Below are 13,815 nucleotides of genomic sequence, written 5' to 3' on the forward strand. Positions count from 1 at the left end.
GCCTATTTCTAAAATCGGCTTTGTTTGTGTTTTTCATTGGCTCGGTGTTGTATTTAAAGCAAGAGGCTGAAGGGCTTGGGAAATAATTATAAGCTGGTATGTCATTTTCAGAAAAGGAAACTGAAACCCAGAAAGGAAAAGACAGTAGCTCCAGGTCACACAGCAGGGCATACTGGACCCAGCTGGGATTATAACCTAACGTTCCTTCCCTTCTCCCAACCGAAGGTTGAGTGGAAAACAGATGGCACATAACTCACTATGACTCAGTTTTTCAGTCTCAAAGGATGAATGTGCTTAACCATCGACCAAGGTCATAAAAGGCAACCAATAAATGTGATTTTCCCTTGAACGTTTACATCTGATGGTTTTCTAAAGAACTACGACCTGTGCCAGTGCCCCTCCCAGAGGCAAGTAATCTCTGCCACTGGTTAGTAGCCTTCCCAAGACTGGAACCACCCCAGTCACCCTGAATAATGTCTTTGCAGGGCTTCCTTAGCATTCTGGCCAGGGACCAGATGTTCTCTGGAGGAACACCTCTGTTAACCATTTCTGTGCCTTCAAAAGTTGTTTCCACTTTCCTTGTGGCCCTGAAACATCAGCAAAACGAGTCATAGCCAGGTGTTGTCTCTGGGCTATCCCCAAAGCCACAAAACCATTACCTAAAGACACACCAAACATTTGGGAGAAGAAAACTAAATGCCAGGTGTTAGGATCAGCCTCCCTGTATTAAACAATCAGACACAAGCATGAATCTGGGAACTGGAGAGCAGCCGAGACAAGGGACACCAAAATACATGCAGCTGAAGATGGGAATCAGTCCGAAATCCACTTGTTACAAAATGTCCCTTCTCACCAATGGGCCCCACACTCGGGCAACATGTCAATGGTGTTCCAATTCAGGCGGGATTGAAGATTTTCTTCCAAAGGTACAAGGGTGAGGAGTCATTCTACTTCAACCCTCCGAACAACCTTTTCTAAAGACACAAGTCTTAAGGCAGTCCTTCCTGGAGCACTGGGGAGGAGGAATCGAAGCTTCCAGTGTAAGTCTGCTCTCCGGGGAAAATACCAGGGCCAGTGACTCCACCAGGAGCCTGGTGATGCTGGGCCTCTCCATCACCTACAGCGCTCTTCCAAGAGGATCAGGGACATGGAGGCAGCATAAACCCTGCTGGGTGCTCCTTGGACTCCAGCTTGTGGCCTCCATACTGGAAGAGGGTGTTGCTGAAGGGCACGGGGTCCGAAAGCCTTCTGAGTCCAGTCACATGCTAACCTTAGAACTGGAGCACGCAGGACAGGTGTAGTGTTGTCAAGAACAAACTTATTCTTTCTGCCAGAGCTTTCGGATCTGCAGCAAAGGACGTGCACATGTGCGTGCGTCAGTGTGTGTGCGGAGGACATGGGGACAGAAGACCCCATGAGAGATGGAGACGGACAGCCTGAGTGAGGCAAAGCGGGCATCCGTAGGCACAGCAGGGGGATCTGGTGACTCGGATTGACCTGTTAATTTATATCATGGCTCTGTACAAAAATAAAGGGGTTTTCATAAGATTAACAATTTAAATAAATATCTGATAGAACTTTTCTTTCCCTCGTTTTTATAGCTCATCCCTGGGGTTGATATTCAGTCCCTGCTTTCCTTGTTGTTCCTGATCCAGGATGGCGATCACTTCATCGGCCTGTATCCGCTCCTGCAAAACAGGTAACCAACACATTTCTGTTACGGGAGCCATGGTCACTCCCACCGGCAGGTGCTTCCCAAACACTTCCAGGTATCTTTGTGTGCAGAGATGGGAGCTAGGTCCGGTTCAGGACCCTCATCTCCATCCCCGCAGTGGTGCCTTCTCCTGACTTCCTTTTGTCTTAAGCAGTAATTTTTCCAAGATTTCTCTCTTGCCCGGAAGTCTTATGCAGTCAACCGACTAGTACCCTTTCTACACTGTGGTTCCACAGGCATCTCTGACTCAGGGCTCCAATCCAGCATTCCAGCCAGAGTCAGTGTTTTCTCCCCCACACACCTATGCCCATCCTGTTCACCAATTCTCTCTCTCAGTCAAGACCGCCTCTGCTCACCGCTTTGCCCTCCAAGCCCAGCCATGACTCCTTGGACCAGATAAATCACCATGTCCTGTCCGTTCTCCTGCCTGTTTCCACCCCCTTTACAGTGCCCGCTATGGCTGCCTGAGTTTAGGGCAGGATTTCTCCACCTTGGCACTCCTGACATTTCCGGCCAGAGAATTCTTTGTTGTTGGGTGTGGTCCTAAACCTAGTAGAATGTTTAGCAACAGCCTTGACCTCTGCCCATTACAGGGACCTGGTAGAGCCACCCTCCAAGTCTTGACAACCAAAAACGTCTCTAGCCCTTGCCGAATGTGCCCTAGGAGGCAAAATCAGTCCCACTAGAGAACGGCAGATTTGGGCTGTCACCACCCCTAAGCCCAACTGCTGCAGCTTCCAGATCGTGCCCCCATTTAACACCCGGCTCGCACGTGCTTCTGAGGGGCCCCTAGCATTTCGGTCCCAACCACGCTACCGTCTGGTTCATGCTTTCAACCCTTGTACGGGTTCCTGTTGTTTGAGGTTCCAGGCTTCCGATATCGTGCATTCTTCAGAGTCTACAATGCTAACTACTCTTTGAGAATTGATACCTTTAAAACAACCTACAACCAGCAGGGAAATCTGCCAGCTTTGCTGACTCCTTCATAGGCTATCCTTGCTCAGGGATTCCATCTGAGAAGAGGTGCCCAGCTCCGGACTCCCAAAGTTTGTTGTACATTCGAATTACCTGGGGAGCTTTTAAAGCTCTCCATGCCTGGGTCACACTCTCTATCAATTTAGCCAGAATGTTTGCGGATGGAGACAGATGTCAGTAGTCTGTAAAACTGCCCTGCTGATCACAATGTGGAGCCTGGGAATCCCATACGCTCATTTTTCCAGTAGTTGATGAGGCTCTGGTCATTCTCTCCTGTGACCACTAGATGCCGCTACTGCCCCGATTCTGGAGAAGTTTCCGAACCCTCTGAATTGGGAAGGAGCCAAGAGAATTTACTTTGTGTTAAGTTTATTCGATGGAAAATATCTTGGAAGAGAGTGTTGGGATACTGAGCAGTGAAACGGACTCCATGGTTGCTGAATTGAACACTAGAGAGAGAAAAGAATGTGGTGATGTTCCAAGAGTTTGTCATCTTCCCCATCTGCTCATTTGCCTAGATTCCCTGGTGCAGGAGCACAGTTGGGGGAGGGAGGTGCTGGTGTTTCCGAGTGGACAAGCACAAGGAAAGAAAGGAATCACAGTTGAGGAAGACTGTTCAGTGCCTCTTGAAGTTCTCAGAACTGAGTGTTCTGCCTGCCACCAGCCCCTCCAGTCAGGACCAGGACACTTGTCCCTTTGGGCACCTGGCTCTCATCTCCCCAGCAGGGAGTGAGCCTCTACAAGTCAGTCTTCCTTGATGCTCCCTACAAAATGTGCACTGCTGTCTTAGATCTACTTCCTTGCAGACCTCTCCAAGCCCCTCATGGTCAGGGACAGTGCTTTGTCACCGTGGTACCCCCATGGCCTACTGAGCAGGGTTGCTCAGGCACAGAGATCTTCCATAAACATCTGTGAAGTACGTAAAAGAATGCTTACAGAATGTGACCTAAAATCTGTGTGAGTTAGATCGCATGGCAAAATGCATGAGACACAGGAATGAATTTTAAACAGTTTCTGACTAAATTGGATCCAATTTAGGTATCCAAAGAGAAAATTGGATCGAATGCTGTTTTAAAGACTAGATTTTCATAACTCATCAGTACCCGGGGCTGAAGGAGACAAAGACACCAGTTTAGCCCCTGCCGTGAAGTTTCAGTTTCAGTTTCAGTGTCAGTATCCCATGCCAAGCTGTTGCTGAGGCTTTGAATGGAGGGACAAGGAACTTGTTAATTCCAGGGCAGACAACTCCACCAAAGGGTAGGAACAATTTTTAAGTAATTTCTATGTTGAGCTGACATTTTCCTTCCACCCATTGGTCTTAACTCCTCCCTCTAAAGCCTGAGAGAGACCATAAGCTCTGGTGGGGGGCATCCAGAAGGATGGGGTCCAGGTTAAGTGTCTACTTCCAGTATAATAAAAACTATATGTTAAATGCAATATTTAAGTTAATAATAGTAAATAAAAACAAACTTTTCAGGTTGACTCACCATCTCCTACACGTGTCTCATAAATTATTCAGTGCTCTTTTTATTTTTTATTTATTTTTGTAAAATGTTTTATTATTTATTTATTTATTTATTTGATAGAGAGGGAGAGAGTCAGCACAAGCAGGGGGAGTGGCAGGCAAAGGGAGAGGGAGAAGCAGCCTTCTCACAAAGCAAGGAGCCCAATGTGGGACTCGATCACAGGATCCTGGGATCATGACCGGAGCAGAAGGCAGACACTTAACTGACTGAGCCACCCAGGCACCCCTCAGTGCTTGTCTTAATGGTTTGTTGAGAAAATAGGTAAGTCTTCCTGGTGCCCTGCAGAAAGTGGTTCTTCTCTCTTGATGCCACAGTTTGGTAATAAGCTCAAGACTAACTAAGGACTGCCATCACTATTTCCTCAAACGTTTTCTTATTAGAACCTCCCTGATCAAGAAATTACCTTCCCAGCCCCTCTTCTTTCTCTCAGACTCACACTACAACAACAGCTGTGTAATTGCTTCATCATGAAAAATATGTTCAACACAACCAGTGTTGGAAACCAGAAAGAAAGGACTCTATAATAGTTTGATTGATTTTATGATCTCTAAAGATCCCTGAAGGGTCATGGAACAATTAATGGACTTTTCAGATAAATCAGTTCACAAAGCAGGTCTTTGGGACATCTGCTTGGCCTTCAGGGGGTGGGGGTTAGACACTCACCAATTCTCTGTAAAGTGGATCCAAGGTAAACCACAGAGCCACGGCACACCTCTGGCCCTTGGTGACTGCCTTCACTCCATGTGGGTTCTCTCCTCCGGAAGAGAAGCTGACCATACGGCCACACTTTGGTTTGATAGAGGCCTGAGGAAGAAGGTGAAAATGAGACCCTCCTTTCCATATCAGGAGAATCTCTACAACCCCTTTCTCCATCCTTCTATGGGATTATTTAGGTCAAGTTTTGAATCAAAGAATAATGGAATCCTGGGGCTGGAGTAGACATCGGTTGGTTCACTTTCCTCACCCGTGAAACCAAGGTAAGCCCGGAATAAGGTGTGATTCAGACATTAAAGTGTTCAGGTAAAATGGCTGGCATAGTCAAGGGCACAAAGTCACTACCCCACACAGGCAACCCTAGGGCCGACAAACTCCATGGAGACAAAGGCTCCTTTTTACTTTATTTCCCGGCCTTTAGCTCTAGCACAGAATCTGGTATATGGCAGCTGCTCATTTAATATCTGGGGAATGACAAAAACAAGTCAAGGAGTGCACAAGAGTGCTGGTACCTTTTATTAATGATCTAGGTAGTGGCTCCATGGGTGCACATTTTTCATGCCTCAGTTGTACATGTCTGCTTTGTGAGCCTTTCATAACACGAAGATTTTTAAAAGTCAAGTCTAATGCCATATGATACTTTAGTTCCCACTATAGTATTCCTGTCCATTGGTCTCAGTGAATTCACTCTCCTCCTTGGAGGGACCTATTCCATGGCCTCCAGGCTCTGCAGTGATGAACACAGTCCTTCCAAGCTTGTGCTCAGGTGAAACTGCTCAGTAATGTTCATGGAAAGAGGGCAGAGACAGAAAAGGAGTGAGGGCAATGACAGTGTCCGATCAAATGAGCGGGTTCTCCAAACTGAGTGAACTGAGCAACAGAATATAAGGGGTCTGGCATCTGTATTTTAAGAAGTGTCTGATGTCATCCAAAATATATAAAGAACTTATCAAACTCAAACCCAAAGAACAAAGAATCCAATCAAGAAATGGGCAGAATACATGAACAGACATTTCTGCAAAGAAGACATCCAGAGGGCCAACAGACACATAAAAAAGTGCTCCACATTACTCGGCATCAGGGAAATACAAATCAAAACCACACTGAGATACCATCTCACACCAGTCAGAATGGCTAAAATTAACAAGTCAGGAAACGACAGATGCTGGTGAGGATGCGGAGAAAGGGGAACCCTCCTACACTGTTGGTGGGAATGCAAGCTGGTGCGGCCACTCTGAAAACAGTATGAAGGTTCCTCAAAAAGTTGAAAATAGAGCTACCCTATGACCCAGCAACTACACTACTAGGTACTTACCCCAAAGATGCAAATGTAGTGATCTGAAGGGGCATGTGCACCTGAATGTTTATAGTAGAAAAATGTCCGCAATAGCCAATCTATGGGAAGAGCCCAGATGTCCATCAAGAGATGAACGGATAAAGAAGATGTGGTGTGTATACACACACACACACACACACACACACACATACACAATGGAATATTATGCAGCCATCAAAAATGAAATCCTGCCATTTGCAATGACATGGATGGAACTAGATGGTAGAGGGACAATTATATAATCTCACTGATTTGAGAATTTTGGGAAATAAGATAGAAAATGAAACAAGATAAAACTGGAGAAGGAGACAAACCATAAGAGACTCTTGGTCTCAGGAAACAAACTGAGGGTTGCTGGAGGGGAGGAAGCCGGAGGAATGGTGTGGCTGGGTGATGGACACTGGGGAAAGTATGTGCTATAGAGAGTGCTGTGAACTGTGTAAGACTGATGAATCACAGACCTATATCTCTGAAACAAATAATACATTATAAGTTAATTTAAAAAAAAATTATTTGATAGACAGAGATCACAAGTAGGCAGAGAGGCAGGCAGAGAAAGAGGAAGGGAAGCCGGCTCCCTGCTGAGCAGAGAGCCGGATGTGGGGCTCGATCCCGGGGACCTGGGATCATGACCTGAGTCGAAGGCAGAGGCTTCAACCCACTGAGACACCCAGGCGCCCCTATAAGTTAATTTTTAAAAAGGCTAAAAAAAAAAAAAAAAAAAAAAAAAAAAAAAAAAGCATCGGATGTCAGTAGAATTCAGTTTTCTGGGAAACACAGAAATAGTACTCATTCCATAGCAGAGCTTAGAAAAGTAGAGTAAAAGAAAAAAAAATCCTACCATTTGATGACATGGGCCCATTTTAAGGAGTTATTTTCTGCATTGACTTGGATTGATACCTGCCCATTAAGAGAACTTTTGGTTTCCTTCACCATAAAAGGAGATGGCTATGTGTTTTCACTGCTGGCTTCAAAGAGAAATATTTAGAAATTTCCTGAGGTCCTTGGATGCTACCTAACATAGGTACCCCTAGACTGTAAGATACACATGGGAGGTCAGAGGGAGGTGGAGAAGGCAAGAAGTCTGAAACCTGTGTGTGTGTGTGTGTGTGTGTGTGAGAGAGAGAGAGAGAGAGATGAGCAGAGAAAAGCAGTCAGCTTCCGGTTACTCTTCTAGTCACAATAATTGAGAAATGATTTGTCTTTGCTGAAGAGAGTTGATTTACTTATGCTGCTTTGTCAAGATGACTTTTCAGATGCAAATCTGGAGTTCACTACTTACGGGTGCCTTTGGTATCAATCTGATTTCATTTCTCTGGAGAAGGAATTTGTTTTACGTTTCCACGTAGAAACAACAAAATTAATGATACTTGAAACACATGAAGTAGGATAGGAAAGCCTTCCCATATACACAGCTTTAAGATCTAGTTTCCGGTTTTCTGGGCGGCTCATTCCTGAGTGCTGGTCTGGGCCCTCTCTACCACATGTGGGCGCCATTGCTTCTATGTGACCATCAAGGGTCAACAGTAACATTTTACAGTATTAAAGATAGGATGTGGGGACTTGATGCCTTATTTCTGATGGAACAGGAGGAATTGAAAGAAGTTTTTACACAGAAGAACTTGGGAAAGTTTAGGAGAAGAGACCATCAGCTGCTGAAGCATTTGAAATTGATTAGAGGTACATAAGTTCACAAAAGTCTCCGTGACCGATCTTATCAAATGGAGAGGGTCACCTGTTACACATTAGCCACGGAAAGGAATAAACAAGCTTCATTTATGACATGACTTTTACAGGAAAATATGTCCTGAAGTTTAGATGATTGTAAACATACTTTTGGAACACAGTTTATATTGAATTTAATTTTTCGTGATGCAAATAGAACTTATTAAATCTCACCTCTCCCAAATTTGCACAGAGGAAACCCAAATCCCCAAATACTTATGTTTCACAAATATGCTGGCATTGAAAATGATCTACATATCTTCCAAGTATGATAAAGGAACATTCCTTTGCTTTCCATCTAACTGATGGTTCAAAGTCAGAGAAGCCTTTGTGCTGTATTCATCTTGAATGAATGTAAATCTTTAGCCACCATTCAGTGAATTGTGTAATTCCCAGATTTTTCCAAAGTAAAGAACTTAGAAGACTATTTTCCTTGTGTAGCTCCAAGTTGGGACATTTCTCTGCTTCATTTGTCCCTTGTGTCAAAGAAAGGAAAGCTGAAAAGTAAAGCTAATCATTTCTCTTTGTCATTAGGACTGATTACCTAAGAATTTTTATTATTTACAAAATGGTCTAAAAACTCCACCATATGAATGAATCTGAAATAGAGCTAAATTGGGAAAAATGAATCTTTCAACTTGGGGCTTTTCAATCAAAACACTGTTTAAATCAATTTTTCTTTTACTTTTTTAGGGGTGGTGGGGGTGAGATTCAGTACGTTTTAAAATACTTACACCTTTCTCTTAAAAGTATAGATATGTAGAAGATCATGATTATATGCTTTCATATCTTTAAACAGCAGAATTACAGTTAATTTGCATTCAACAATTAATGAATTATTGGTTCTCATATGGTATTCCAGGCATCACTTGCTTTCAAACATTGAGCATTTCCAAATATGGCCACTAGATGGTGGAGAAGCAAATAAATCTTTCAACCTGTGATTTTTTTTTTTTTTTCCCTTCTTTCTGTGTGAGCTGCAAGCATTTTAAAATCTGTTATAGTGTTGGAAGAGCTCAGAAATCAAACGCTTTCTCCAAAGAGACTTTTTTTTTTAAATGGTAATTTTGTGTTGGGATTAGAAGCAACCCAGATCATCAATCCTGATTTAATTTTCCAGATCATGAAGCATTAAAATAACGGTTGATACTTAAGCTTTCACAACAAACCAAGAGGCATCATAACTTTTTAGATACACATTATTGCAAGAATGGTATGAAATATTTTTCTTAATTATTCCAATGTTTCTGGACAATTTTAACCAGAATCTCTACAGAGTTCTCTTTCAAAGCCAGTAGTACAGAATTTTTTATGTCATCTGCTTATATCCCAGTGGTATGCCATGAATGATAGATGCGTATTTCACTATTAAGAAAAGGACACAAAATAGGAGAGGGAAAACATAATACTCAGTTTTGCTGTGAAAATAGTATGTATAACCCCAAATCTTTAAAGTTTATCAGATACATGCTTCAACTATTTAGATTCTCTATGGAGGAAAGATGCATCTCATAATCCATTTATATTTAAGTTATATCCTCAATTGGAAAAGGTGTTTTCCCTACCCTGTTGTATTCTCTTTGACTTAAAGTCTAAAGGATGCTGGCTATATGGTCTATAACTCAGTAGACTGGTTTTCCAAAGACATTGGTTTACCTAGTTGAAATTAACTGTTGATTTTTTACTTATGGAGTTGTGTTTAGAATCTCATCTTTAGTGTGTGTGTATGTGTGTGTGTGTGTGTGTGTGTGTAATGTGTATAAATCAATTTTCAGGTACAGGTTTACTTACAGTCACAAGCATATATATACATACACAGTAATTTCGATAACTAGTGGTCTAGAGTGCAATGCTCAATCCAAGCATGGAGAACACCAGATTGTTCAAAAGCTATCCCACTGAATCCATTTGTCTAGTCCTAGGCATGGGTAACTTAGAAATAGGTGTTCTTGTGTTTCCGTCAAAGAATGAGAAGACCCAAGTTCTGATTTCAAGTCTAACACCAACTGGCCATGTAATCATAAGCAAATCCTTCATATACCTATTCTTTAAATTACCTGTCTGTAAAATGGACTGGAAGGTTTCACTGATGAATCCACCCCTAACATTTTATGATGTATACGTTTGCTGGCCAGCTGTGCACCTCTTGAATTCTCAAGCTCAGATATTTGAAGTCCAACAGTCTGAATCCTCAGAAAAATAGCAAGATTGATATGAAGAAATGCAACAAAACTTTGCCTGTATAGTTTTACTTACTGTCACAGTCTTGGCATCCATCTCAGTGAAAATGAATTCTCCTCCTTCAAAGTCATCATTCATATACAGGAGAGCACTATAAGAAAAAAGAGAAAACCATTTGTATGATTATGTGCTCACAACAGCTTCATCAGAACATACTGGAGATGTAATAAACTGACCAGCCTGATTGGTCAAGTTTCCTTTGAACTGGACATTGAAATAACCAACCCTCCCAACCCTAAAGAGTAAGATCAGATATAGTTCAGGTCATACCCCTGAATATTTATTTGTTTTACTTATGCTAACATTTTAATTGTATTTCCAATTTCATGTCCCATTTCACTTTTCCCCCAAGAAAACCTAACTGTATTTAATCTACTCCTTCGAACTTGCCCATGCTACTTATAATTCTCTTCTTCCCTCTTAGGCTTGTAACTCTAAAGGATGTATCCCCCCACCCAACCCCGTAGCTAGAAAGCTCCAAGAGCTGTAGTCTTGCCTTGCAGCTAGGGGGTGTTCAATAAATGTTTTTGTGTGGCACACTCTATGGCAGTAATTAACCACAATTAAATACACGTTGACTTCTCTTTAGACACTAGAACATCATCCAATCTTTCCTCAGAGTTTCCAGTTTCTTATTTCTAGAAGGCAGACATAGCTGAGTGATATTGTAAGACCCCTATGAGCCCTGGGGCAGAAGACCCTTGGGTTCTCAGACTGAGATATATGTCCCACAAGGGATACATTTCAGTGAAAGCCAAATGATCAAATAAGGAAACTCTACTTTTTAATATGAAAACAAAATGGGCATTTTGTGGATTAAGGTATAACAAAACGTGCTTGGATTTTTAAGGTAAAAATCTGAGATGATCAAGTCCCTTCCTGGTTGTGGCTTCAGGAAGGTTATTTGAGAATCTCTGCTTCATTGAGATGAATCTGATCACAAGCCAAACAGATGAATTTTTTAGTTTCCATGGAGAGTTGGTAACTGTTGAGCAAAATCTTCATCAGTGAAGGTGGTGATGCTTGTACCTATAGTCCCGGAACGTGTACGCAGGAGGCTCCTTCCAGCATTCATTGGCCTCAGGATCCAACAGGCAGTTGTCAGCGTGGATGGGGTGACTGAGGTCCGTTCTTCTCTCCTGCTGACCTGCCGGAAAAGGGAACAGGTGAGATGACAGGAGAGCAGGACCCTCCACCAGCCAAGCTGACAACCTGTCTTCTCCCATCACTAGTGCCCTTTGAGAATTTAAGGAGACACAAGAGAGACCCACAGAGATGAACGAAGCGACTAAGCTGTCAAGAGACCGGTCCTGCTTGGGTGCGAACTTGTAAAACTGTGGACAAATCACGCCTCCCTGTTATCCTGTGAAAGTTTCTTGATATGAAGCTACAAAATAAAAATCCCATGCATTCCATGGGTCAGACTTCATGCAGCAAAGACGAAGGAGAGGGGTGAAATGAAGATGCAAAAAGAAAAGATTGATTCAGCTGAAAGTTCACATGTCCAAGTCTCCTCCCATGACATTCTTCCTCCCCTCCCACTCAGCTGGGGGTGGAAGAGAAGATCTAGAAGAGAAATCATGACAACCACAAGTGAGGCAGTCTCTGCCTTTTTAAGAACATTTCTTTGAAAAATGCCTTCATCTTCTATGCAACCACTTAGCACTTCAGGGTGTGACGGGGGACTGTAATTTCCAGGATCCTGGTTCCCAGCAAAGTGAAACCTAAAACAGGACAGTCCTTCTCTGTGTGCCTTTAAGCAAGGAGGGGAAATGGTTCTGAAAGGAAAGACAGGCAAAGCGATGGCCTTCTGGAATTTGGGGGGGGGGGTCAAACAAAAGAGAAACAGAGGGAAGGGGGAGCAAAGAGTGAACAAGCTGCTTCTGTTTGGGCAATTTACAACTTTGCTAAACCATGAGTGTAACATGTAACAGAACTTTGTTTTACATTGTTTCCATTCTCATTTCACCATGGGTAGAAGGGAAAAAGTTCAGGCTCTGGAATCTTACCAGACAGGGCTGTTCGGCAGACCATGTGTGTATAGGAAAAATACAGGGTTGAGTTCAGCATGAAATAGGATTCTACAATCTTTCGAGCCTTCTCGCTGATGTCATAAAACAGACGGGCACTCTTCAGGGGGACTCGGCCTTCGTAACCAAACTGAAGACAAAGAAGAGCATGAGATCGCGCTGGCGCTGGGGTGACCGGAAGGCGGGGGAAAAACAGGTACTAGGTTCCAGTAAGGCAGTGTAAAGAGGATCACATTTGCACTGACCAGTGGAAATACAGCCTCATGCTCTTGAATTTGGGTTAGGAAAATGAGCCACTGAAATTCATCCTTCCTCATCACAGTGGGAACACTGAAACCTAATCTCTTCCTCTTGTCTCTTCTCAGAGAACACTCCTTTCTCCCCAGCAACACTTGGTGTGGGGCAGAATCCTCATGGGGTTCAGTACGTTCTTGCCATTGCTCCAGGATCTCCTTGAGGATGGGGAGGACAGGGGCTGTATATTATTTGTCAGATATGAATTTAGGATCTACAGTGTTTGATAAGTTGATGACCCAATGAAGGGAACCAAGGAGTGATTTAAATCCATGGAGATATCATTTCATGCTTTCTCCCTTCACTTCTCCTGACAGGTCTACCATCTCGACTCTCCTGTTTCCTGTGTCTACATGCACAGAAGGTATTTGATGGACTCTTGGGAACCCAAACCCAAGCTATGGCTTTACTTTGAGTGCTTTCAGGACAGTTGCACCTTCAAACTTCTCATTGGGTGTATGGGGTGAAGTTTTCCCTCTGTATCCATCACCAACAAGCATGATTCCCTGGAAGCAAAATACAAGAAGATGCTTTCTTAATGACAGTGATGACTCCATCAGATCTCTCTTTTTGCCCTGACTGCCAGGAAACTAAGGACCACAGTCAATGCTCAGACCCAATCTTATTTTGTACCAGGATCCTGATATCATTAATTCTTCCCATCCAAAGAGGAATCTTCATTTAAACTTCACTTTCCATGTTCATCATGAAATACTAGATTTGTAGAAACAGATAAGCTATCAATGATCAATATATGGGTTAATTATTGATTAAAATGTAGAGATTCCCAGTGACTTTATTTGGTAGCAGAACACATGCTGAATGGCTATTGTCCTGGGTATAAAGTCACTAACTATTCCAGATCCATGAGTTGTGTCCAGATCTGGACAAAATTCAAATCCTCCCAATGCAGGCTATGGAAATGACCCCACACTGATGTCCTTGTCCTCAAGAAAGTGACATTTCAGGCCTGGCTTCCTGACTCCAAGTGAGACAAGGACCCGAGAGCTCCAGGGCTCCCACCAGGTCAGCATCATCAGGCTCCCCTCCCACACGGGTCCTCACACTGGCCACGCTGTGGAGCTCCCGGCACTGTTCCTCTGACAGGACGTTATCCAGGAGAACCCGCTGAGTCCCGTTCAACTGTTCCGAGTTATAGACAAACGTGATGTTCTCATAGAGCAGAGGGCCACCTGAAGAGACAGAACATACGGTCTTCTCTGTTACCTCTGTTCCCAAGGTGGGGGAAGCACAGAACAC

General features: G+C 43.3%; 1 protein-coding gene across 1 annotated transcript in view; it reads right to left on the reverse strand.

Annotated features, from left to right (window-relative positions):
- Nucleotides 1–706: 706 nt before the first annotated feature.
- Nucleotides 707–13,815, reverse strand: part of P3H2 (prolyl 3-hydroxylase 2) — a 150,084-nt gene continuing 136,975 nt past the window's right edge. Inside the window, exons 9-15 of the mRNA XM_004745256.2 lie at nt 13,621–13,748; nt 12,966–13,061; nt 12,241–12,391; nt 11,261–11,378; nt 10,247–10,322; nt 4,879–5,019; nt 707–1,688 (exon numbers count right to left, since the gene is read on the reverse strand). Of these exons, the coding sequence (XP_004745313.2) occupies nt 1,596–1,688; nt 4,879–5,019; nt 10,247–10,322; nt 11,261–11,378; nt 12,241–12,391; nt 12,966–13,061; nt 13,621–13,748 (803 nt within the window). The 3' untranslated portion in view covers nt 707–1,595. The remainder of the gene's footprint in view (nt 1,689–4,878; nt 5,020–10,246; nt 10,323–11,260; nt 11,379–12,240; nt 12,392–12,965; nt 13,062–13,620; nt 13,749–13,815) is intronic.

This window comes from Mustela putorius, unplaced genomic scaffold, assembly GCF_011764305.1.
Source record: "Mustela putorius furo isolate JIRA1106 unplaced genomic scaffold, ASM1176430v1.1 tig00003834_pilon_pilon_pilon, whole genome shotgun sequence".
NCBI lineage: Eukaryota > Metazoa > Chordata > Mammalia > Carnivora > Mustelidae > Mustela > Mustela putorius.